Source organism: Catharus ustulatus, chromosome Z, assembly GCF_009819885.2.
Source record: "Catharus ustulatus isolate bCatUst1 chromosome Z, bCatUst1.pri.v2, whole genome shotgun sequence".
NCBI classification, from domain to species: domain Eukaryota; kingdom Metazoa; phylum Chordata; class Aves; order Passeriformes; family Turdidae; genus Catharus; species Catharus ustulatus.
In genome coordinates, this window is record NC_046262.2 from 15,473,114 (window position 1) to 15,500,826 (window position 27,713).

At 38.5% G+C, this 27,713-nt stretch overlaps 1 protein-coding gene across 1 annotated transcript in view; it reads left to right on the forward strand.

The window, feature by feature from the left end:
- PARP8 (poly(ADP-ribose) polymerase family member 8) overlaps positions 1-19,570 on the forward strand; it is a 120,899-nt gene extending 101,329 nt beyond the window's left edge. The window contains exons 18-26 of the mRNA XM_033085442.1: positions 309-376; positions 696-744; positions 1,458-1,570; positions 1,737-1,809; positions 2,789-2,858; positions 4,840-4,916; positions 5,810-5,879; positions 9,289-9,373; positions 9,974-19,570. Coding sequence (XP_032941333.1) covers positions 309-376; positions 696-744; positions 1,458-1,570; positions 1,737-1,809; positions 2,789-2,858; positions 4,840-4,916; positions 5,810-5,879; positions 9,289-9,373; positions 9,974-10,076 — 708 coding nt within the window. The 3' untranslated portion in view covers positions 10,077-19,570. The remainder of the gene's footprint in view (positions 1-308; positions 377-695; positions 745-1,457; positions 1,571-1,736; positions 1,810-2,788; positions 2,859-4,839; positions 4,917-5,809; positions 5,880-9,288; positions 9,374-9,973) is intronic.
- Positions 19,571-27,713: the final 8,143 nt, after the last annotated feature.

Here is a 27,713-nt window from a genome sequence, read left to right on the forward strand (position 1 = left end):
GTCCAATTTCTTAATCAAGAGCCATACAAAAATAGATGTTTTCTGCTGTCCTTCCTGAGATCACCAATGTTTGCTATAATATAGTCATTTTGATGCTAATTATATGCTTATTATCTTACTCCAGGGAAAATAATTGCTGTATTAATTCTTGTTGTCAAAACACATTTATAACTCTGCTCTGCTGTGTATTAGTAAAACTGTGATTTAAACCTAATAATGAGTCCCATGTGTTCATCTTAATAGATGAAATCATGGGCAATGCAACATATAAAATTCAACCTAGAAATAACATAATTACTCTTTTCTAGGCACCTTACTTGGAAATAAAGAAGCAGATGGATAAACAAGACCCGCTTGCACATCCTCTTCTACAATGGTATAAAGTTAATTCACATGAGATAATAATGAGATAATAATTATTAAAATATCATTTGTAATGAATATTCACTTGACCAGTGTAATGTGGTGTAAGGTCAGCCTAATAATTAACGTTGGTATTTTCAACTGCAGCTATTCTGGACTGTTTCTGGACCTCATCTGGGTCCTCTGATCTCATTTTCTAGTTAAGGTTTGGCCTACTTCCATCTGATAGGTTTAGAGGCCTTCAGCTGGGTGCTTTGTGATGGCCATTCATAATACATTTTTAGCAATTATAGGTTGTTTACCACATCTAATACATCTCTTTCTTATTTTAGGGTTATTTCTAGTAATAGATCACATATTGTGAAGCTACCAGTGAATAGGGTAAGTGTCTGTGGATTCTCTTATTATCTTCTGATTTTTTTATGGCTTGTATTAACATTTTAGGTGGGAGTTTATCAGCAAAACGTAGGTGTCTTCATTCAGACTAGTTACACGGACTCTCTTAATAGACAAGGCAGTTGACTTTTAGAAATACATGAATATCTGAAATGGGTCAAGGGAATAATGTTCATTAAAAAACCTATTTGAGGTGAGTAGCTCAAATTCAGATGTCTTAGCATTTGAGATTAGGTGAGAAAAAGATCACTTTTTGTTTTGTTACTGTGTAGAATATTAGATGCAGAATTGTACAGAAAGCAGTGCACACAAACATGACATACCAGGAGATCCACATATAAGTAACCTCTGATTAAGGGCATAGTAAAATGCAGCCTTCCAAATAACCTTAATTCAAAGCCAGCTCTGATCAGAATACTATGATGAAATTGTTCAGTTTAATTACTAGAGGCATTTTAAATTGAAATCTAGTTTAAAAAATTTCCATATATTTTATAAACTGAAAGTAATTTTTACTATTTGATTTCAGCTTGAAACTGTGGAAGTGAGACCAATTTCAACTTAGTTCATGCAATTATTTAGATGCAATCATATACTGTGTGTGAATAAGCATGGTATCTTAAGGATTGCCATCAGAGAATTACAGTACTTTCATATTAATAAACTTTTCTTCATATGTGCACTCTTATATTTTACAGCAACTAAAGTTTATGCACACTCCCCACCAGTTCCTTCTTCTCAGCAGTCCACCAGCCAAAGAATCCAATTTCCGAGCTGCTAAAAATCTCTACGGAAGTACCTTTGCATTTCAGTGAGTACATATATTCATAATAACCAAAGGTTATTGAAATGCCAGGGTATTTTTTGCTTCTGGCATTTGAGGTTTGCAGCTGTGAATCTACTGTTTTAAAGGATTTCTGGTGTCATTTTGTATTTTACACTGTCGATTTTACTGCTTTCTTTTTAATTTTATTCAGTGGTTCACACATTGAAAATTGGCATTCCATCCTGAGAAACGGCTTAGTTGTTGCTTCCAATACGAGGCTGCAGGTAAATAGAATAAAACAGATATTAGCTAATCTATGCATGCTTGGTTATATACTAGCTTTGGCAAGTTTTCAGGGGGTTTCATTCTGGTAGCCATAGCTGGAAAAAGGGCTGATTTCAAACACCATCTTGTTTCCTGGAAAAAGGCTCTTCTGATGCAATTAAGATGAAGTAATGTGGCTGCTAAAACGTCTAGAGAATCCCTTTGTAGGAATCAGTATTTCAGTTTTACATGGCAGAGCAGCACCTCCAGGAGGCTTCACTCGGTACTGCTTAAATGCAGTCGCAAAGTTAAAAGTCAGAGCTGCCTGAGCTGTCTCCGTGTCACAGGATCCAGGAACATGCTAGAGTTAAAGGAGCTGGGCTTGCAGCATTTCCTCTGCTACTCTGATTACTTTGGGAATGGAGGCATGAAGTGTGCTGGCCAGAAGGGATCTAGTGCAAACTTCTCAGGCTGAATCATCACGACCACTATTGCAGAGCAAAATAGGCACTACAGAGGGACTGGGGAGCTCTAATGCAAAGTATTTTAGCATTGTGGTTTTGGCTGCTTTCCCCAGAGCTGAGTCCATGTGCCTTGGAAGAGGATCCCAGGTTGTAATTGGTCATGTACAGAAAGAGCCTTTGTAGGCATCCTCTGTAGTAATGTTAGATTTAAAATTATAAACCACAATTTTATGTATAAATCTTAAGTAAAATTTTGTTTGGGCATCTGTTTTTTTGTTTGGACATGGTTTCCAATATGTGTGTGTATATATGTATATATATGTGTGTGTATACACACACTCACACACACACACACGTATATGTATAAAGTTTTATACTCCGGGCATGATTTTTTAAATTACTTCTTTGAACACTGTTAATTACCTGGCAATAAATTAGTAGGGTGGGCAAATGCATTATGACCTGTTCCTGTAATGATTATTATTTTGTCCAGGTAACCAAATTAATGCTAAATAATTACTCTGCTCTTTTTCAGCTCCATGGTGCAATGTTTGGAAGTGGAATCTACCTTAGTCCATTGTCAAGCATATCATTTGGTTACTCAGGTGATATTTATAAATCACTCTAAAGTTGGAGAAATATAGGGGTGTATCTTATTGTACTGCTATTCTTATAGGTTCTCTGTTTAAAACATTGTATTCAAATTAATCTTTGCTAACCATGTTTTAATTTATTCAAAAAAGAGAAATTTTTTATTTTAATATAAATAGTAAGAAATTAGAAAATTCCTTGTTAAATACTGTCCTTATTTTTCAAGGTGCTTAGAATCCTTAAACTGATAGCTAATATTAGCTATAGATAGATAATACTAGCTAATATTAGCTAATATTGAAGTAAATATTAGCTAATACTGAATGCTATATGTAGTGGTGCAGATCTTGATGGTTCAGCTGAAATCTAACTTTGTGATTTGTTTCAATACCTCCCCAAAGTCCATGTAACTTCACCTGTAAATTTGTGGTGTCTTACAACTTGATCTGACAAAACAAATATTGATCAAAAGACAAATTCAACCCTGCATATTTAAGAGTATTCCCAAGTATCACCATGTCAGGATTACATGTTCAGTTCAGTGTGTTTATTTTAGCCTCAGGAGGAAGAGCATAATTTGTCCCACTAGTGAATCCTAAACTGAGTTGTGTAGAGTTTTCCATGTAAGAATTAAATAAAAAAAATAGTTATAAAAATGCATATTAAAAACGACACATATGGATGTGTACATTAGAAATTAAAAGGGGGGAGGGATTTAAAATATGGTGACTTTCTTCTTCAGGTATCATCTCCTCCCATATGAAAGTGCAGATACATAGTTTAATGTGTGTTCATGTGCATGTAGATGATTCTGAGAGCTTTAGTTATGTTTCCTGATACTCAGTGTTTCTGGGTCATGTTTTAGGATGCACTTTTAGCTTTTCAGAAATTACATGAGTATGAAGGCTTCTTAGGTCTCACTAAATGAGGGATTGCAGTATCATTAACTAACAGAACGTCTTTCTTTTTAGACAATACTGCTTTGTCAACTTCAACAACATTTATTGTGTTATTGCTCGTCTCTCTGCCTGTCTTGGCCCCGTCCATCCTGTCTCCTCCAGAAAGGAGGTTTATGTTCCACTGAAGTGTGTAATCCTTGATGCCAATAAAAACCATGGAGTCCTACACATTCTGTTCCTTCTGAGAGTTAGACTTCCCCATAATTCAGTTGTATTTGCAAAGTGCCAAATAATGGAAGTGTTCAAGGTCAGGTTAGATGGGGCTCAGAGCAACCAGGTCTAGCGGAAGGTGTCCTTACCCATGCCAGTGGGGTTGGAACAAGATGATCTTTAAGGTCCCTTCCAACCCAAACCATTCCATGATTCTGTGAAATACAGAATGCTGGAAACTCAAGGAAATCCACAGTATCATGCAGAAAAGGAATTTTATAAACCAACATGAGGGATGTGAATTAGATCTAAGGCACAAATATAGATGTTTCAGTTTCTGAGATGGAATTGGATCAGATGTGACTGACAAATAATTTAATATTTTATTTATAGATAAAGGGATCAAACCAAGGTAGATTTCAAAACTTAAATTGCCTACTCATACAAATTAGTCTTTTAATAAAATTCCATATAGTGCTAGAGATGAATATCTAAAAGTCTTTCTCTCGCAATTTTTGCCTTCCAACCCACAGTAAATAAGTCTGAATAAGGTCAAGTAGACTGAGGGTGTGCTGACCTACAACCCTGTTAAGCCACCACATAAGAACATTTCTGATCTGAATTCAATGGTATTTAAGCTCAGATTTATGTACGTTTGCACCTACTTAATCCCAACTTGACTGGCTAAAGTCTTTGCAATACATGCAAAGGTACCTGTAATTTACAGCATTTATATTGTGATATTCTGTGACAGAGTTAACTAGCTTTTCGAGTGCCATGCAAAAGACTGTGATTCCCAGTGTGCCATCTCTTCCATTCTCATAGTTAACTCTGCTTCTGTGGTATTTATGGGCCAGGGTATCTTACGTGATTTTGTTATTCCTAGGGATGAACAAGAAGCAGCAGAAGGTGTCAGCTAAAGATGAACCAGCTTCAAGCAGTAAGGGCAGTAATACATCACAGGTATGGTACATCAACCATCTCTGGAAGATTTGTGGGATTTATTATTGGGAACTCAGTAGCTGAAAGAGAGGTAATACTTCCTGTGTGCAAGTTACCAGTGTTATTGCATCAAATGGAATCAACAACTTCAGAGATTGCAAATATCAAATACAGCCCAAGTGCTCTAATAAAAATTTATGGAGCATATTGCAGATCTTGTGCTGTTCTTTTCCAAGCAGAAGGACTTAGGAAGAGAATGAAGATGAAATACAGATTGCATTATAACTCCTAGCAACCCCTTGCCTTCTGAGTTTCAGACTTCCAGAACAATGATGCAAAAGAAATCAAGAATGTTTATTGATAGGAAATGAGCAGCATTTCATTTATAGCAAGTAATTTTTTCTTCTTCAGAAATTTTTCTTGTTGAACCATTCCAATTCTGCTGTATCTAAAGCAAATTCGCAGTATCTGTGCATAGGGCTAAATTTCAAGAAAGGAATCTTACATCTGTCTCCATGATTAGCACATAGAAATTACAGAATAATCTGACTTTGAAGATAGATTGGCATGTCCTAGTAGAAGCACTCAGAAGTAGGAAGGCAAATAAAATATCAGAGCAGTGACCAAAAATTAGTGACTAAATTCACCTTTCTTTTCTTTTCTGATATCAATTTATTAACTGGTAACATTGATATTTCTGATATTTTAAATATTGTAACAATTAAGGACTTTTGGATATTATTTTTTCTGGATAAAGGAGTTCAAATCTCTCCTACAATAATGCAAATAGTATTGGAGTTCTTAAAATAAATTCTATTACATTAGAAATAAAATAGAGACATTTTAGAAAGACTGTCTCTACCTGTGTTTGTTTTACTGCACTAATTCTATTTTCTCACTTTTTTACATCTCAGTCGCAGAAGAAAGGACAGCAGTCACAATTTTTGCAAAGCCGTAACTTAAAATGCATAGCCTTATGTGAAGGTAAGCTGAAAGCCCTTGTGGAGCTGTTTCTAGTCACGGCCACAGGATGCACAGGTTACAGGGTGCAAATCAGTGGGAGCTTTAGTTGGTTGTTTAGGTAAAAAACGGCTGGTGGGTGTAGGAGTAGCTACAGTACCCTTCAGTACGAACATTGCCCCTCTTTGAAGAGAACCTGTAGCATGAATTGTCATGGAGTATCATATACGTATAGTGACTGATCATCTGGTCTGTGTTTCAAATGTGATCCTCTTCCTAAGCCATCAAGAAAACCAAAGTCATGTCCTTTATGTGACGCACTGATTTCTTGCAAGCTCTTGACAAATGCTTTAAATGCATAAAAATCAGAAAAAAAACACTTCATGTAGAATTTCCAAATAATTTTTCACTCTTCAAACAAGCATACTGATCATCTGGCAATCAGTATGTTCCCTTTGTTTGCTTCAAAAATTTTGGGAAATTAAACTCTAGTGCTGGAGTACAGTCATTCTTGAAAGAATTGGCTGTTCTTTTAATAACCAGTGAAACTTCAGCAGGTTTGAGAACAAATTGTGACATTTGAATAAGAAGTGCACCTGTAGTTAGGAGCTAGTCTCAGAAATTATATTAATCCAATTTGCCCGTCATTTGGAGCATTTGTTTGTTTTAAAAAGTGAAAATTGAGACAGAAGGTGGAAAATGTATTATTTCAAAATAGAAGCTTTCAGCTGTACATGACTAAGGATATTGTAAGTCAACATGAAAACTCAATTTGAACTGTACAGAAAAATACAGAAATTTAATTCTAAAAATTCCATAAGTAACGAAATTAATTACTTGGCCTCTAATGCCTAAATTTTTAAAGGTAAATTACATCTTTCACAAGGACTTTTTGATCCATGTTGTTCTTTCCTTGCACTTATTAATGGAGTACCAATTTTATGAGTGGATTTTAAATAATTGGTAAAATACATTTTGCAGCTTTTATATTCACTTCATTTCCCTGTGTAGAGATGGTGGTTTAGGGGAGATGATTAATAAAGATTTTATGTAAAATTAATTGCAAGAAACATCTGTTAAGAATCGCAATTCATGAAAGAAATAGTATCAAAATTGAATATGCATGCAGTTACGTTAGTGTTGGAATAAAATAAACCAGGCTATTTCAGTTATAAGGGACCTACGACTGTCATCCAAGTCCAGTCCTGACCAATTCAGGGCTGCCCCTGTTAGGGCATGTCATTAAGAGCATGGTTTAAATGCCTCTTGAACACTGACAGGTTGGACACACCAACCATTCTGTAAGAAGCCAGGGTACGACCAGCTGTTACGGTTGGGTTTTAGCTTTTCTATTTTTTAAAATTCTTTTATATTCTTTTTTGCCCCAGCTGGCAGCCAAGCTGCACACAGCCACTTGCTCACTTTCCCCCAGCAGGGCAGGGGAGAGAGTCCAACGGGTAGAAGGCAGAAAGCTCATAGGTTGAGGTAAAGACAGGTTAATAGGGAAAGCAAGAGCCCTGCACGCAAGCAGAGCAAATCAAGGAATGAATTCACTGCTTCCCACATGCAGGCAGGTGTTCAGCCATCTCCAGGAGAGCCTGGCCCCATCACATGTAGAGGTCACTTGGGAAAGCCAACACCATCACTCAAATGTTCCCCTTTTCCTCCTTCCTCCCTCACTTTAAATCCTGAGCATGATGTCACATGGTCTGGAATATCCCTCTGGTCAGCTGGGGTCACCTGTCCTGGCTGTGTCTCCCCTCAGCCTCCCAAGAATCCCCAGTATGAGAAGCAGAAGAGGCCTTGGCTGGCTCTGTGTGAGCCCTGCTCAGCAATAACAACATCATCTCTCTACTATCAATGCTATATTCAGCACAAATGCAAAAACTTCCCCATGCCAGTCTCTGGGAAGAAAATTAATTCAACCTCAGTCTAACCCAGCATACCACCCTCTCAGTAAAGAAATGCTTTGAAATGTGCCATCCAAACCTCCTCCAGCACAGGTTTGAATCATTCCCACACATCCTGTCACTGCATACCAGGGAGAGGTGCTCAGCACCTCCCTGTGCCTTCCCCTCCTCAGGAAGCTGCAGAGAGTGGTGAGATCACCCCTCAGCCTCCTTTTCTCCAAACCACACAAGCCAAATTCCCCCAATAGTCCCCTGTCCCTCCCACAGCTTTGTTTCCCTCCTCAGGATGCACTGAAAGACCTTCCCATCCTTCTCCACCTGCAGAGCCCAGCAGGGCTCACACTGAGGCTGCCCCAAGGCTGAGCCCAGCAGGACCATCCCCTCCACGGGCTGTGCTGTGCTCAGTGCCCTGGGATGGGGTTTGTCCTCGGGGCTGCCTGGGCTCTGCTGACCCACACTGAGCCCAGCACCAGCCAGCCCCAGCTCCCTCTGCTGCCGTCCAGCCACTCCTCTCCCACTTTATCCCTGGGCCCCGTGTTACTCCATCCCAGGCACAGAATTCAGCATTTAGACCTGTCAAATTTCACCCCATCTAAGATTGTTCAATCCAATCTGCTAGATTCCTCTGCAAAACCTCTTTTCCTTCCAAAGATCCAGCAACACCTCCAAGTCTGGCATCAGCAAACTTGATACAGATGCATTGACCTGCTGCATCCAGATGGTGACAAATTCACAGAACAGAGGGGAGCCCTGAGGAACAGAACCGGTGTGACCAGTCACCAGACAGATGTTGTCCCTTTCACTGAAACCCACTGGGCTCAGTCCCTCAGCCAGTTATTCACCCACCACACCAGGAACCTGCTCATCCCACAGCTGGACAGCTTGTCCAGAAGGATGCTCTTCAAATGCATTTAGATATCAAACGCAGATTGATGGTATAACTTCTAGTTAGCCATAAAAAGCTTTGTTTCCTGTGTTGTCCTCATTCTGCTGGTAAATACCCTATCATCAAATACATAGAGCAGGTTTTGGCAAGCTTTTTGAACCTCTTGAGTCATAATTGCTACTTGTTTTAAATATTTGGTAGTATTGCACATCCCAAATTCATCACATAGCAGTTTCAGACTTTGTCTTAAACATCTTGGTTTTGGATCAGCCATCACCAAACACAAATATCTGTTCCAAATGCTGATTAGATGTCTCAGACCCTCCTTAACACCTCTATGGCTTTTTAAATTCAGTTTTTAATAAATGCATTTTTTAAGCTTTCGTTCCATTTAACAACTTGCTTCCATACGTAAAGCACCTGTGTTTTCAGAAAAGTATATTTTGCAAAAAAGAATCAAGTTTATCTCCCTTTTTGTACTAGCAGCCAGCTCAAAGTCTGCACTGCAGCACAGATACGTAGAGGAAAGCTGCACATTCCCAAAAGACTACTTAAAATGTATAAAACCCAAAATCTTTTAGAGCAGTGTTTTCCAGGCATGTTTTCATCACTATGAAATTTATTCTTTCTCTGATAGTGATAACCTCACCTGATCTGCACAAACATGGGGAGATATGGGTAGTTCCCAACACGGATCATGTGTGTACAAGATTTTTCTTTGTGTGAGTACAAAGCTTTCTTAACATTCAACTTCATATGAGACTTTTTCTTAAGTTCCTTCCAATAGTTGTAATTAAATTAGAGAAAAGACATTTCTTCCTTATTCTGTTCAGTATTCCTTCACTGTACTTGTGCTAGAAATGTATGGATAAGCTAGTATCAAAAGGTTTAGTGGATATCTTGTTTTACTACAAATAGCACAGAAGAGTTCATGATTTTTCCTATTCAATGGCATTACTTCATAGTATAGTAAGTCTGTCCATGTATTGTGAAATATAATTTCTGTTTGGCTGTGTGTATTTAAGCTGAGGAATTCATTAAAAGCTTCCTGTCTATTCTGTGAGCATTTCCCACCTTTCACCTAACACTTGTCCCCTTTGGGTCCTGTGGCTTATTCAGCCTCAGGGTTTCAGTGACGATGGCAGCCTTACAACCTCCCACTCTTCAGGGTTTAGGGTCTGCATATAAAGATGAAGCACAGCAGAGCACTTCACTAGAAACATGTTAACATATGGAAAAAGCACTTAGAGAGTTTTTTGATGTTTTTACGTAGATTAATAAAACACTAATATGATATTATTTTCTGTACTTTTTTTTTTTAGTTATGAAGATGGTCAAGTGGGTGATACAAGTATAAATACACAGGAACCAAACATTCATAAAGAGATTCTTCGAGTCATTGGCAATCAAACTGCTACTGGTTAAAAGGACCACTCTTATTTAATTGATTTGAAGCCTTCCTCAGTCTCAAAGCTGGATTTTGAACTGAAGAAGATGCAAAAAACTAATTTATTATTACTACACTAAGCAAATTAAGCATTTGAATACTTACTGTTTTCTTACTTAGTATTTCTTATCTCATCAAAATGCCTGAGATGGTATCAATTAGCAACTGTAGGGGTGCAAAGTCTATAATTATACTAAAACAACTAATAATTAAACAGGCATTTGGGTTGCTGTCAATAAGCAGACATTAAAAGGATTTTTGTGCTGATATTTTTATACTAAACTTCAATTGGAAGTTTTAGTACTGTATACTGGTATTTTCAATTAAGAATGACTGAATTACAAGTAAGAGAGATTTTATAGCGGAGCACCTGTATTATGCAGGATACTTTGCAATAAGTAAAATATTCTGGTATTAAAACACAATAAAAGGTTGTCTGAAACATGTAAAATGGAAGAGATTGGTTACCTGCAGCTATCTTTGATTCTTTTTATTTTACAAAAATGCAGTTAGCATTTAGACTCAAAAGTGAAAACAACAATGCATTTTTTATTTACTGGGTGCAACAAAGCAAAATGAATGTGATGGTATATGTTCAGCTTTCTTTATCTTCTCTGAAGCACTGTCATACCCATTAAGCAGCTCAGTTGCATTTTTTAATTATACAAGCCTAGGAAACACCTGGAAAACCTAAAACTGTTAATTTCTTTTTGAATTTTTGTTTTTGTATACTAGATTTACAATGTCATTAGATCAACATGGTTTTTTCATGTTTGCATCTTAACTTCAGTGAAACTGCTCTGTGATGAATTTTATCCACATATTTTAAAGTAAGTGCTGAGTTAAGGCTTTTACTTGGTTGAGTTGATTGATGGTGCATCAGAAAAGATATACAAATGCAAAATTTTACTGATTTTATCTTGGTAAAATAGTTTTATTAATTGATTTATAAGAGATAAGAAATCAATTTAAATATCTCTTTCTTTTAAATTAACAACTATTTTTTCCAAGTGAAGTAGGATGGCAACACAGACAGAGAAGGGTCCAGTCTCCATCCTGTGCCCTGATGAATGCCTTTGGCAGCCCTCACGGTGGCTATTCTGAAGCATCAATCAAACCCTTGAATATGGAGAGCAGTTCAACTTACCCATCTGTGCAACCACTACAAGCCAACTCAGAAAGCAAAACTAGACTGAAACCTCTTTTATGTTACTTTCATAATAAAGATACTAAAGCACTAAATAACAGCACAACAGAGCACAGGTGTGTTTGTTTCTTTTAAACAGAACTGAATTAGATATGCTGTAATGTGTGATTCCATATTTCTAGTTCATGCTACACTCCTGTATTACTTGCTGCAGTTGAAGTGCCCTACAAGTAAAATAGTGGTGTTTGGCCTAGGAGCATATACCTGGGGATGTATTTTAGCATTCTGCACTTACTTGCTTTAGTTTTAGTTTTTCTTGGTTCATACCCATAAAGCAAATTCTGTTTGCATATCCCCATTTTGCTGTTAGTTCTATTGACTTGCACCCTCATTTGGTGGACTTCTAACTTAGATAAGCACTACTCCAATTGTTGTCTTTCATGTTGAGACACAGGTTAACTTCTTGAAACAAAGAGGTTTCCTGAAATCTGTCTGTCTACATAAGGAGTGCCATAGGTTATGTGACTGCAAAAAGTCAATATAATTCAGAAGTGGAGCTGAAACCCTGGCTTGACCATCTCTGTGTAATGGTCCTGCCCTATGTGTCTGAATCACTGTTTTGCCTAACAAAAAGAAACTGGGAAGCGACTTCACAAAGATGTTTTATGATTATTTGCTGGGCTGATAGTCCTCTTCCAAAATAAAATCTAGGAGAAAAGAGAGATGACCATGAGTGAGCTGGAGAAGCCAACTAAACAGTCATCTTTCCTGTCCCCTCAAGCTTATAGCAGTCAGAAATTAAATCCTTGAAGGAAGGAATCTGAAATGCAGCTAATGATTTTTTGCGTTGAGGGATCGTGACACTGGTCATGCATGATGCCTCATAAGTACAACCCCAGGAAAAGGAAGAATACATCTCTGCCAAATGTTAAGACGGCTCAGAGGTTTATTTTAAATGGATGAGCTACAGTAAGGGACAGTGGGGGGGAAAACAGGACTCCAGGTTGTATGGAGGCTTTGCTTTTGTAAGGTGCCTGTCTCAGGGAGTGCTGAGGTGACCCTCTTAAGGAGGGAGAAGGATGGTGAATAAAAGGCAGAATGTGACAAGCAGGGGGGTTACAAAACAGTAGAAGAGGGCAAAACCTTTCAAGGAGAAAGGTAGTTCTGAAGGGACAAGATGGCATTAGCATCTGGGGTCCTTCATGCTGCATGGCAGGAAAAGGGACTGGCAGAACCAAGCTGCAGCATGGGGATTCACAGCCCAGGCAATGTGGGGCAGCACCATACTCAGGGCAACAGGACCACTTGAAAAAAGTGTCACTAGGCTACAGTGCAGAGACACAAGCCCAGTGTCACACATAAACAGCAATTGAACTGGAACAAAATTCTTTGGCCAGAAACTCGATCATGTTTTTCTTTAGCCAGTATATTAATGAGACACTTCCGAGGCATTGCATTATGTGCAGGTGAATTTGAATCTTCAGATCATTTGACAAAGTATTAGTTTTCATTATCTTTAAAAGATGAGGGGAAGGAAGGATGTTCATTTGGTAACTGTTACTCAAAAATCCTTACATAGGAAACGTCAAAGCTGAAACAAGGACTTTTATCACTAAGAACTGGAATGAAAAGGCCTGAGGATAAGATTTTCTTTGAAGGATTTGTCCTTTGGGGTTTTATACAAAGGTGGAAGTTGCATGTTGCCAAACGCTTCCAAATAACTTACATTAACACGGATTCCAGGGGATGAAAAATAAAAATCCCAGGGTCATTTGAGCAAGACCCTATGCTATGCCCAAAGCCCTTGCATTTCCCTTCCTCTGTTACCATGCACACATATTGGTGATGGACAAATCATTGTAACTCCTGCTGTAAAAGATGCAGGGTTTCCACAAATGGCTTTTAATCAAAGTAAAGCCCCAACCTGTGCCATCTCTCGTGGTAGAAATTTCCATGAAGTCATTGCTGTCACCATACCCAGTATGGAGCAACCAAGGGAGCTCTTGTTAAATAGCCTTCTAACTTCTTGCTACATCCTAAAACAAAATTCAAGCCCTCCTCATGGTGGAAAGGTTTGACAGAAAAATTACATTAGTCCCTTAATGTTGCACCCTAATTATGAATTGTCATATTTATACTGTTGAGTATCTTAAACATTGAAAAAGTATTCCAGAAAGAAGCTTTTAAATTCCTTGAGATTCAGGCAAGAATTTAGCATCCAAGGGCTAAATTAAGCAATTTGAGGTATCTATACAAATCTATACGAATCAACATGGCCCTGTTTTCTTCAGCAGTGCAACACTGTTTTGGTAACCCAAATCTTGGCTTCTTATTACTTACCATAAAGTGGCCAGGTTGTGTAATATTTTGGTTATTGTTTTACAGGAACTAGTCAATGACACTGGAATTTTTTAGGCTTCAATTTTTCCTCTACAGCCCTTGAAAAAACTTAATGAAGCTGAATGATTTTAACATAATAGCTGTTGGTACTAAAAATGCATCCGGTGAATGATGCTAAGATTATACTTTTGTTAGTACAAATATAAAGTCACTCCAGATTAAGACTTTGTGCATAGATCAATTAAACTTTGCTTATAAATCACTTACTACTGTGGAAACAATTAGCTGTTTCCTGCCAGGATAAATAAAAAATAGTAGAAAAAGCCAAAGAGGAAACAACTGAATTAAGAGATTCATGGTTTAGAAGGAGATACTAAAAAAACTCCAAACCCTAGACAAATGCAAAAGTAGTATCTAGTTACTTAACTATATTAATTTGGATGGATTTTTTTCTTGGCTCTGGGAAATGAAAGTGAGACACAAAGAATATGAGCCATGACTTGCCACATGCAGCCTCTGCTGGCAGTGCTGCTGCAACTGGAATGGCCCTGGCCACCCATTCTCTTCTCTCCTGTGGCACACAGCATCCTGTGGTGTTTTATTTGCAAAATTGAGGTGTTAATGTGGTGTCTGTGCAATTTCTTCATTACAAACACCACCTCAAGGTAAGGGATGAGCCTGTTGAGGAAACTGAGCAAGGTCTGTTGCTTGTAGACCAGTTAAGATTCTGTGAAGCACCAGAAGATGTTCAGAAAGGATCTTGAGTCCAGTCAGATGAATATATTCCTTAAATAAATTCCACTCAGGAGTGGAGTGACACGTGCTTCAGAAGGGGATAAATAAAAGGGGATAAATAAAAGGGGATAAATAAAAATGGGAAAATTTGCTCCAAGCAGAGCGTCATTCTGTGTGCATCGTACTGAGTGAAATGCACAAGGATGTCGCCAGGAGTTTGAATTTCCCGATTTGTGTTTGGAAACAGGTCTGAAAGCACTGACCTCCTCTGTCTGTCCTGGCATGTCAGTGTTGTACTCCTGCTCACCAGCTGTAGCAGCAGCCACTGACAAGAGCTGAAGGAATGAGACAGCTTGAACTGCTGTTCCATAGCGTTTTGATTGCATGTTCCTGCTAAGTTTCAGTCTACCACAGAACAGCTACGATGTAAATTACTGCCCATTGCACTTTGCATTGGGATTTTGTATATGTACTAGGCATAAGGCTTTTGTAAAGGGAAAACAAAATTAGTTTTTAGATGAACATATCTACTGTGTTGAAAACCTGTTGAGAAGATTGCATTAGACATTTATCAAAAAGTCAGTAAAAATAGTCCTTATACATAGAAATTTAATTTAATGTTCTAAAAATAATTTTTTAACTTACCCAGTATATATTGTATCTTTGAATTTTAACAAACAGCCACTCTTTTATGTAAACATAAAATATGCCAATGTTTCTTTTAACTCCATAACTTTTTTTGTCTCCAGATAAATTTATTAAATTCTGTGCACAAAATCATACTGCAGCCTGCTATTTAGCCTATGGTGCCTTAGAGTTACTCAAATATTTAACAAAATGGAGATAATGTAAATACTGCCAGAAGATCACTAAGGCCAAATATTTTCTCTATTCACTTTTTACTGCACTTGCTTTCTATTGCTATTTAAGCCTCTTTTATTCAGCTTTGTAACAGCTATAGCATTGTAGCCAATGTAAATGTTTACCTTCAATAAATCAGAATTTGTTCAACAAGCACTGGGCATTTGGGCACTATTTTGAGAACTCTTTTTGAAGTTAAAACAGCCATCTAAGAATTAAACTGCATCTGAAGCAGTTTCTTGACTTTTGCTAATCTCAACAACATCTAAAAGTTTTGCCATGCTTTTACACATGTTTTAAAAGTAATTTTTTTTTGCAGTGATCTTTTTAAAAACACTTAGATGAACAGTAAAAACAGCTTTTCTTGCTGTGTTTATCTGAATGGGTTACCCAACTATAGTAAAAGCATTATTTTGCATGTACAGTATCATAAAATGCCAAAAGATGTCTCAAGATGCTTCTTATAATTGCTTTTAAAGAAGTCCTCTGTTTTTCTGTAGAGCTGTTTTTGCCATGAAAACACAGCAAATATATAACAAACTGTGTCATACTTCAATGTGGCTATGTTTAAAGTATAAATACACATCTGCAACTCATAAAATATGCAGGCATTAGTGGGACTGGTTATTAATTCTGTGAGTGTACTGTTTTTTTCACTGCCTGTGAGCTCATTTTAATTATATGGGTGGACGTAACTTGCAACTTTTGAAAGTTTTACCTTTTGTTTGTTAAATTTATTATTTTGTGATTGCAGATTTTGGATTGAAAGAGTCAAAGTAGTACTTACTATTGTTTTGACTGCTGTGAAGCGTATTACACAAATATGACTATCAGAGAGACAAAATGATACATCATTGCTACTCTAAATGACTGATAATTTGCCTTCGATTTAAGTGTAGAGGCTGGAGCTTGAATTCTCTAATAGAAGAGATATTCCAAATTTTAGGGATCTTAAATTTGGAAGCAGCAACTTCCAAACTCACAAAAGAAGAGCTGATCAGTGGGGAAATCTCAGACGTCTGTAGAATTGATATGCACAGAGAGCAGGAGGGACAGAATTTATATTTGCTTTGGTTTAAATTCATTTCCAAGTGACTACCTCACAAGTTCTCTCAGTATGCACCAATATTAAGTTTTCTGTTGAGAAGGTCTTTGGTACATTTTATTCACCTGTTGAATAGTTCTGTGTGGGACCCAAGAGATTAGTAATCCAAACAGTAATTCACAGCAGTAAAAAAATTATTGCAGTCAACAAGAGCTACTTTCAAATGCACACATTGCATTTTTAACTGGAGGAAGAGCAGAGTATCTCCTAAGAAAATATCTCACCATTGCACAAAGGACAGAAACCTTTCATTAAGCCATGTTTGCACACTTAACCAACATCTCTTTTTTGGAAGTAGTGTGCAGTGCAGATTGGAGCAAGTAATTTTGCACAGGAGTCACAGCCTTGGCCCCCCTCCCTGAAGTACTGTAAGGCAACTTAAATAGAGCTGTGTCAAATGAATGAAGCCAGTAGTAGCTGAGGGCCACAACTTTGCTGTGCCCCAGCTCTCAGCACAGTGCAAATACTTTAAGAGAAGAAAACTTAAGGAATGAAGCAAAGGGCTCAGTGCCTTGCAAAAACCTAGTGTCAAAACAGGTGAGAAAAAGGAGCAGCACTTGAAAAAAAATATTGCATTGGCATTTTTATTAGACAACATTGTAGATCCCTCAGGCTGATTTTCTTAAATGTTGCAAACATTTTCCATTCACAGTTGAGGGGGATAAGTGTAACTCAACACACAGGAATTGAAGCCTCTGAACAGGGCGTAAAACCCTTTTAGCATCAGCACTGTTTGTAGCAAACCCATGTGCAAGGCGTCAGCTATTGGCTTCCAGCCAGCTCCAGAAAACTGGCATTTTGCAAGATGCTGAAGCTGTGGGAATTGCACTAGCAGCAGGAACAGTGACTGCTGCAGAAGCAAGAACAGCACAAGTCTCCAGGGACTGTGTCTGGAGCAAAATGCAGGAACTTCTGGCTTATGGTTTGCTCAACAAAAGCCAGAGCTTATCATCAGCAAAGCAATTCTAATTTGTAACTTTTAAAGAGAAAGCTTTCCATTGTTTGGGAGAAATTAGAAGGGGAAAAAGGAGTAGTTTTCTTCAACCTGCTGTCCTGTAGCTGGATAGTTCAGCCTAGTAGCATGTCTGGGGCAGTGTCCCACTGTACTTGCATGTAGCAGTAGTTAGCAACTTTCTTAGAGATCTCAGGCAGAGTGGAATATCTCCATTTTCTTACAGTTCCTTGGAACTGATCATATATTTTATATATATTCTAATGGAGTCTGTACAAGTGGGATATTCCAGAAGGGGAATAGGTGATACTCTCTTTGCTGGTTTTCAGGTCTGATCAGACTGTTCTTCCCATGCGAGCTGCTGAACAAAGAATTTTGCTGATTGCTTAAAAACAAAACAACTCCATCTCTCCTGATCTTTCCATCTCTCCTAGACAATAGCTTGCAGTTCAGGTGTGTTTCTGTTCCAACCATCTACTAAGGTTAATTCAGTATGAAGAAGTTTGACGATGAGAGGAGTCAGAGGCAAAACTAATTGGAATAGGTATAAATGTAATGTGAATGTATATAGTTGAAAACATGTGAGTATATGTTTAAAATTTTGCATATATTTGTAGGAACGTAAGTTGAAACAGAACTTTTGACTCAAAACTAAGGATCACAGTATCACTGTTTACAACATTTCTGACAAATGCAATGTATTGCAAACAGATTTTAACTACCCTAATGTGATAGATTTTGGTAGATCTGGCTTGCTGATTTTTGTCAATGACATGTTTTGGGGAATTCAGTCACTCCTCCTCTGTATGTGTTATCACGTAGCTGGCATGTTGTGCTTCATGCAGTATTCCATATGTGTGAAATTGTATTATTCCACTCCTTGGCTTTTTATTGTCTTAAGCAAACTTTGATTTCATGCTTGCCATTCCAGTCAGTAGTACAGGAGTATCCAAAATCTCAAGATCTAGCACCAGTCTCATTTCAGATTCCTGCAGATACTTTATGCTTTGGAGTTCTGTAGCTTTTTTTCAGCTGCATCCCTTGACAGTACCAATAACATTCAGTCCATTTTATGCCCTGGTTACAAAGGTCTTTAGGTGGTTGCTAAACACCTTGTTAAACCTGAGAGGTGGCACTTCTGTCTCTCTGAGAGTTGGTTTATCTTTTTGTTAAGATTTTTTTTTTAAGTCTCCAGTAGTCTCTTCCACTACCAAAAAGTTACAAAAAAAATAGAGGGCTTGTTGGGGAGATGATAATTTTGCTGTTTGTTATGTTGTTCAATGACTTCGTATTCTGTATACCTATGCTAATGTGACCTGAATTTCTGATCCATTGCAGATCTCTTTCCTGTCACTCTTATTGCTCACAGAGCTAGCCTTTACAAAAGCGTCAGATATGAACATTAAAGTACAATACTGAGTGTATTTCAGTCAGAATGCAAAAATGTGCAGCCATGAATAGTAAAAAGAAAGTATTGAAATTACAGTCCTTCAATATGAAAAGCATGTGTACAAACCATTGACTTACACATGAGAACAAGAATGTATGGCTAAATAGGTATGCCAGACTGAGGATGCTGTTAAAAGGTAAAGAGTTTTATAAACTCTATTTCCTGTCATAATTTTCTTTCATCTAAGCAAATTTGGCAGTGTAGGTTCTAAATACTCCCTACCTGTAATTCTGGCTCTATCTTTAAACAGGGTTCAAATCAAATTACTGGTCTTTCCTTCACAGATTCTTCTTTTCCTGTGTTTTTATGAGGAAACCTTACTGGAATCTTAATTACTTTAAAGAGTGTTACTGATATCCTAAATTAATGTGCTTGAACAATTTCCATAGATTGGTTTGAAACAGTTTTTTTCATCAATAAGCTACCCTAGGCATTTGCTTCCTTTCCATGGAGTTTTTTTTTAATGTTTGTAAACCTCAAGTCTTGAGTTTTTTAACTTGAACAAATCTTTTCTTAAGGGGATTGAAAGACTTGATGGTATGTGTGCATGAGATTTATTACAAAAATTTTACTTTTGTCTTTGTAAGTGGTGTCTCAGTGGCCTGGGCAGCAGGTGCTTGGTGTAGTGCAACAATTAATGAATTGGTCCCAGTGAGGACTGATTTTGATTTTGGCTTTTAGGGTATCATTGACCCATTGGATAAAGCTAAAAATTCTGACTATTCTGATCAAATTCTGTTGTCTGTAAATTATGTTACTTTGTGTAAACTGTTCCTTTACATTATCTGCTTTGTGAATCTATTCATATATATTCCTGCCAACTCTACTATGCATGAATGCAAAGAAAGAAACAAAGGTACAATAAAGATGTGGTTCATGGTCCTTGCTGACTGGAAATTGTGTGTGGGTTCATGTAGGGTAAAATTGTGGAAGAGGTTGCTCTAGCAGTTGTATGAGCTGGACAGTGGCTTTTCATGCCCACCAATGTTCATTTTGCTTGCATAGGCACAGCCATCCTGGTCAGACTCAGTCTGTTTGCTTGTCTGGATCAGGATCATTGCTCTGAAGTGATAAAAGTATTCCTTGATGGAAGATTACATTTCTTTGGGCTTGCTTTTCACTTTGGACAGTTTCCTTTGAGAAAAGCAAATGCAAAATGGATGAAGGATACTATTATTTTGATTTGTAGCCTTATTCCTACATCATAAGTACAAGTGATTCCACAGAATTCAGGCTTCTACATACACTTCAGCATCCACAATAATAGACTTTGATTTTTTCTGACTAGATATATATATATATATATATATATATATCACATGCATGTATCCTTTTTAGTTTTGATATTTTGATTGCCAAGTAGGTCTTTCAATACAAAATAGTGGGGACCATTGTTTTATATACACAGAGATTGTCTAGACTTGCTAAGAAAGCTGAGCAAGTAGAGCTCAGTTATGAACTATGATTTATTTCAGTGCTCTGCTAAACAGAGACTACTGAATCCTGTGGGTGGTTTCATAAAAAAATGTGAGTAAACATCTACTGGAAAGTTAATTTTCTCTGATCAGAACAGATTGAGAACCAAGCTTCTTGAGGTGCAAGGCTTGTTGTTCAATGTATTCTGTCCCACCAGCCCCCAAACAAGGATTTGATTAAATACTTGTACTTGCTCTTTTTTTTTTTCCCTCCCCACCAGAAACTTTCTCTGGGCAAAGAAGTATATCCAAAAACTTTTCTAACTGTAAAAGCCATTGCCAGTTAATCACAGCTATGTCAGTTTAAGGATGTGATTTCCACAAGTTAGTCCCTTAAATTTATAGTGCTCTCTATGATTTTTATTTTCCCCTCACATTATGAATGCCTCATTTCTCTTGGGGATCATAAAAACTTGAAAGGTATAGTAGCAATATACAATGCAGACTTCCTTGCACCAACCTTCTGGTCTGCATGAAACCTGAATTGAGGTATTCATTTCCTGCAGTGATTAATCAACATAATGTGACCACTTGATGAAAATCAGGCTATAGTAGTTAGATATTTTGAAGAGGAATGTTGAGCTTTTTGTTTCACAGAGTCCTTTCAGAAGTGAGTGAAATTTATTCTTGTGATTTGAGCTCATCTCTGTATCTTTAATTTTGATTTTATTTCTTTAGGTTAGGATGCTGGGCCAATCAACTGAGGGCTAATTAATTGAGGAGGCAATTTTGCTTACAGTATTATTCCTTCAAGGTCCATATTAGATCAAGCTGCTGGTATGAAATGCCTTTCCAGTGTGATTTTGGTGGGCAGGGTTTGCCTTCTGCAGGGTGCACCAGGCAGTGTGTCTTAAAATTTGTCCATTCTAGCAAAATCCCTCTGAACTGAGAGGTATCTTCAGTTATGATTGAGCCATGGGGTCCTCCACGCTCTCCAACTAGCCCAAATGCATTTTACTTGTCTCATGGAGATTCAAACAGAACCTTTTTTTGTTTTTTAATTCAGCTCCAGCACCTCTAAAGGCTCACTTACAGTAGAACACATGTTTTTGCTCAAGAAAACACTTAGTTCTGGGCTCACATTTTAGGCATTTGCATAAATGCTGTCTTGGAGCTGTACTCTGTTGTTGCCACAGAAAGTACCAGAGGGCTAGAGGACCCCTCCCATAAGGACAGGCCAAGAGGGTTGGGGCTGTTTGGTCTGGAAAAGAGGAGGGTCTGGGGAGACAATCCTGCAGGTTTCCAGTACCTGTAGGAGACTTAAAAGGAAGACAGAGAAAAGGTTTTACCTGGGCTTGTTACAACCAGAAGTAATGGGTTTAAAATAAAACAGGATTCATTTAGACTAGAAATAAGGAAGAACTTATTTATATTGAAATACTGGAACAGGCTGCCCAGAGAGGTAGTGGATGCCTCACCCCTAAAAACATTTAAGGCTGATGGGACACTGAACAACCTGATCTAGTTGAGGATGCCAAGGCTGATCACAGAGTTGGACAGCCTATACATATCCCCTCCAACCCAAACCATCCTATGATTTTGTGGAGAATGTTTACCAGAATGCAATCACCTGGCTATTTCCTGGCTAATCTCTGAGGGCTGGAAGCCTGTCCCCTCTCTTTTCCCACTACTGGCTAGGCAGTACTGCCTCTGTCTTTTCTTGTATACAGTTACAGGAGTTTCACAGGAAAAGTGGCCATGCCTCTGGGGCACAAGCCCTGCCTGGCCCAGCATCAGAACACCTGGCTTTTCTACTGGCTGGGTTTGCCATGTTGCCAGTGAAGTCACCAAACACATGCTTTTGTTCAAATGATTTTTCTCCTCTGTAAACAAGGTCAGCTGGCAGAAAAATAAAACAAAATGTGTGAAGTCCCTGATGGACTTAAGGAGTGTTACTTTTGAGATCTGAGACCAGTGTTGCACTAGCCTGAGCTACAGTTGTCAAACTCTCTGCTCAGTATAATCAGATTTGGATTCTCATCAAGGATGAAATGAATGCACTATACCCTTTCCTCCACAATCCCATTAAATATGGGTGTGCATGCTAAATTCCAGACAGAGCCTGTCTTCTGCATAGCAGTCCTGAGAGAGATCTGCCTCAAAAACTTCAAAAATGCATACAGTGTGTCATACCTAAGGGGAAAAAGTGCTAAGAATCTGTAATTGTGAGGGTAGAAATTTCTTTCTGAACAGGAAAAAGAAGCGATGTGTCAAAGATGCAGGAACAGATGGTAGTGATTTATCCTAAGTAGGATGTGGGATTTGGGTTCTTCCCTCTGTTCCAAGAACCCCTTTTCCATTATCCTTCTTGTGGTGCAGGGCAGCAGTTCTCAGTTCATAACCCATGGAAAACCAGGCACACCCAACACACAATGCCAAAAGAAGATGAGGACAGTGGCATGAAACCACACATGTAATATACACCAAAAAGAACTGAAAGCACAAAGAGTGCATCTTCTACAAAATACAGAGTGCACTTCAGCTTGTAAAGCTAGTACAGTAAAAGCAATATTTTCTGAGTTATGTCATTGGTTGCATGGGCAGAGAGAGGAAAGCTCTTCCTCAGCAGCACTGACAGTGCAAGCATTCCCTGAAGAAATCTGACACAAGCACTATGCTGATGACCTATTCCTTCAGCCCCTCGCTGTGGACTCAGGACTGAGAGTCTCAGCCATCACCAGCTGTCAGTAGAGCAGTCCAGGAGAGAGGGAGGTTAATCTGTGAAAGGTTAAACCATAATTTAATAGAACAATATCTGCGGAAAAGTGGTTTTGTGAGCAATATGTTTTCTACCAGAAATAGCAGTGAACGAATGGATTCTAGGTAGTGTTCAGCAGGTAGAGAAATGTGTGTGCCATGGTATATTCCCTCTCATTTTACATGTAAATGAGAGGGCTATCTTTATTGTTGACCTTTTCTCATAAAACTTACAAAAATTAATCATTCTCATTAGGCTGCTTCTAAAATTTGTATCCTAAACTGAGAAAGTTTGTATGCTAGAATTTCTATAGAAGACTGGGTACCAAGACATTTCCCAAATCGAGGAAAAGAAACAAAGAAAGGGTGATACAGCAGTGTGTCCCTCACATCTGGGTCTCTTCTTCCTGGTGGACTAGATATGAAATTTAGTTATCTCAATCTAAGTAAGCAAACTACAGAACTGAGTTTTCTACTAGTCATAAACTATATTGGTCTTTCATAAAAGCCAATGCCTTCTTTGGAAATCATTAATAAAGAAAATGAGTTGAAAAATCTCAGTTTTTCCTAAGAGAATATGTAATACATCTGCCTTCTCTGCTCATTGTTTGTAGAAGTATTTGCCTGTAGCCACCCAGCAGGTATCTAATCTCTATAAAAGTGCTATCTAGTTCATGTTTTCTGAATTTTGTGTTAATATTGGCTAGAACAGGGATTTATACTGTCATGGGCAAAACAGACTCATCTTCGGGATGTTAATTGGATTTACTGTTAACAAAATAAGAGCAGGGCAATGAGAAATAAAATAAACCTTAAAAACACCTTTCCTCCACCTTCCCAGGTCTGTCTTCTTCCCCACAGCAGCACAGGGAGGCAAGGAATGAGGAATACAGTCAGTTCATCACGCATTGCTCCTGCTGCTGCTCAGGGAGAGTTGTCCCTGCTCCAGCACAGGGTCTCTCATGTAGGAGAAAATTCTCCATGAACTTCTCCAATGTGAGTCTATCCCATGGGCAACAGTTCTGCACAAACTGCTGCAACATAAATCACTCTTCCATGGAGTGCAGTTCTTCAAGGACAGGCTGCTCCATTGTGGGTCCCCCACAGGTCACAAATCCTACCAGGAAACTGCTCCAGCCTGGGCTCCTCTCTCCATGGGTGGGCAGATCCTGCGAGGACCCTGCTCCAGCAGAGTTTTCCCATGGGGTCACAGCCTCCTCCCAGGCACTCACTTGCTTCACTGCAGGTCTTTTTCAGAGGCTGCAGGTCTCAGGATCTCTGAATCCCTGCAGTCCTTCATGGGCTGCAGGGGCACAGCAGCCTCACCATGGGCTGCACCAGGGGCTGCAGGGGAATCTCAGCTCTGGCACCTGGAGCACCTCCTGCCCCTTCTTCTGCACTGACCTTGGTGTCTGCACAGCTGTTCCTCTCACATCTTCTTACTCCTCTCCTCTCTGGCCACAGTTTCAACTGTGCAATAACTTTTTTACCTTCTCTAAATATGTTGTCGCAGAGGCATTGCTATAGTTCCTAATGTGCTTGGTCGTGGCCAGCATGAAGTCTGTCTTGGAATTGTCTGGGATTGGCTCTGTTGGACATGGAGTAAGCTTCTGGCAGCTTCCCACAGAAGTCACCCCTCACTACCAAGACCTGGCTAGGGACACCCAATACATCAATACATCTTCTTGACTAGAGTAGGATAAAATAATTTTTCTCTGTGAATAGCTGAATGTAGATTTTTTTTGTCTGTGAAATGTGCAGTCCACAATGGGTAATTTTCAAATATTTCTTCCGCATAAGACTTGGGAGATTTGATTCTCTTGGAATATGATATGGTTTTCTTTCCATGTTCTTTTGGTGTGAGAATAAGGGTTATCTTTTCACTGAGATGTCATCTGGAGCAGAGCTGCAGAAATATACTAGTTAAGGTTCACAACATGGCCTATATTTGCACATTTGTATTTTATTTTATTTACAATTTAGAAGATGGATTATTTATTAAGATTTTTAAATTTTTATTTTACTTGGAAAGAGCATCAGCAATGATCTTTAAAAAATAAATATGTATATTGGCATGCCTGCAACTGTTAAATGAGTACACATTGGTATATATTAAATCCTGGCAAAGAACAGCAAGGTTTTTTCCATGGAAAGATTGGCCCTGATGTAAGCATGAGAAGCACACATGAGATACACATTTAGGAAACCTGACTTGCCAAAATATACTAACATCTCATGGGGTAACTAAAAAGTAGTGGTATAAAAGACAAGCACTCCCAAGCACTCTCTGGTTGGTCCTACCCCTGCATTTCCTTTGATTTATTGTTTTTTTCTCTTCACACGTACATAGATGAAATGATACATATGAAAAGGAAAGGAAAGCTAGACTGACAGCAAAAGTGACTAAAACCAAAAATTATCTTTAGCTGCTGGAAGCTGTTTTCTAAGACATTTTGAACATTTGCTTGCCTGGAGCTTTTGCAGATACCACGTACTTCCTTCTGCATATTTCCAAGGACACTGATTTAGCCAGGTGTTCTTGTTGGATTGGTGCTAATAAAAATTATTTCCAAACACAATGACTGTAGTATGTTAAATACTTTTTATAAATAGGAGAGGAAAATCCCTAACATATATTTGTCTCTCATCTGTTTTAATTAGAAATGCTTGCTGCCTCCTGGTATGCCCTCATTGTGACAATGCTTTGATTGAATGTAATGTCTTGTTCATTGATGGATATTTCTTTTACTTAAATCTCACACCTCTGAAATGTATTGGCTACATTAAAATTTGCTTACAGCACTTCTAAGGGAACTATTATTGTGTCTTTCAGAAAGGGAAGCTGAGGCAGAGAGCAGTAAAATTCCCCCTGGTGTGAAGGTTCAAGCATATAGGCTGTTTCACAGAAAGACAGCACATCCAGGCAAAACAATGTGATTAATGCAAAGGTAAAAATGTGATTAGTGCAAAGGAAGTAGCTGTAGGCTGGTAGAAGAGACACAAAAGGAGTGTGCAGTGGCCAACTTGTGGTTAGGGACATTTGCATGTATGACACAATAATGATTCATTTGTGGCAGAGATTTCTGTATTCTGGCATCAGACAATTAAACAACATGATTATATAGCCTAGGAAAATTCCAGTGTGTCCTCCTGCCTCCGGACTAAGCAGCAGGGGAGCTTCAGAGTTTCAGGTATTTGGACCCAAGCTCCTTACCATTTATGAAAAGATAAGATGCAGGTTCATGTAGCAGAACAGACTTTTCTGGCACATCATAGCAAATATATGTCCTTCACTAAAACCTGTATTAAATAATCTTTGAAATTACACTAAGGTCATCGGGTCTCATTTATTACTTTATTCCCAAATAAGACACTGAATTCACAGAAAAGTAAGGGAAAGAAGCAGAAAAACCAGGAAAGTTTGCCCTTCCCCTCTTTTTTTTCTGATAATGACTGAAAGGAACTATTTCCTCAGGAAAAAAAGCCAAAATTTCAGGGTTTGCCATGCACAGTGGGTAGGTGCTGCCACCCTGCGAGCTGGCTTAGCTGCCTAGCAGCTGGCTCTGTGCAAGGGGCAATTAATGGCAGTGTATCACACTAGTTAGAAGTCCTTGCAAAACACATTTTCTGCTTATGCAGATAGAATTAAATGGAGGCGACATTTCATCTTGAAAATTGTGCTGAGAAGCAGCAGGACACCGTAATGGAAGCTGTGCAAACACAGGAAGAGGGCATTTCCTAGATATGCTTGGCAGCTTAGTTTATTTATCAAAAGGGCATCCTCCTGTTGATGGCACAGCAAGCTCCATGAATATCCATGAATATCCATGGAAAGCCTGAATATCCATGTCCAGGGTTAGACTGCTTCCTACTACTTCTTTAAAAAGAAAAGATCTGCAGTCTGTCCAAAGATCAGGGCTGAAGTTTTCATAAGCATTTGATATGTGGGAACCTTAAATTTCATTTAAAAACCCTTTTTGCCTACAGTACTTTTGTAATCTCTTTACTACTTCAGCATGTTGATTTCAAGCAGAACTGGATTTCTAAACTTTTAGCATTTCTGGCAGGAATATGGACAGCTGCAGCCAGTTAGGTGCTGATGTACATAATGATATCTGATTTCTTATTGCCCCAGAAACAAGACTGCACAGGAATATTTGGAAGAAAAAGCCATTTTATTGGGAAGTGGCAATTAAATAAAGTTTAAGAATGCTTTCTGGATGCCCTATCCATGGAAGTGTACAAGGCCAGGTTCTTGGGGCTTTGGGCAGCCTGGTTTAGTGGAAGGTGTCCCTGCCCACGGCAATGCAATTCTGTGAGTCCATTGTCTTCTGTGAATTAATATTAAATAGAGACAAGCAGAAACACTGCCAATGCACAGCTGAGGAGGCTGTGTTCCCAAATTTCTGTCTGCTAGGCAGTCAGCCAGCCCCCAGCAGTGTTAAAGATTGCTGCTTCCAAGGATACTGAAGGATTCCTGGGACTCTGTCAGGGCATTAGGAAGATAAGAACTGAGGAGGATTTCAAGATGCAGTGTCCTAGAATTGTGCTGCAGTATGTTGAGAGTCATTGAAATGCTCACCTCTGATGTTTTAATTTAGAGTTTTTTGTGTCAGATTTTCCACTCTGATAGCAGCTTTTATTTCATTCTAGGAAACAAGACTTCTCCTCAAAGACATTAGTGTAAGTGCAAACTCAGGCTTTGAACCAGAAACTATTCTTGAGTTTGGTAGGTGACCATAAATTGTTGGACCAAACTTGGCCATCTGCAGTGCAGCTCAGGGCTTTGTGAGAAGGACATCCAAGCACTGTAATATGTCTCTTATTTCCACTTGTACAGCCAATACTCATGT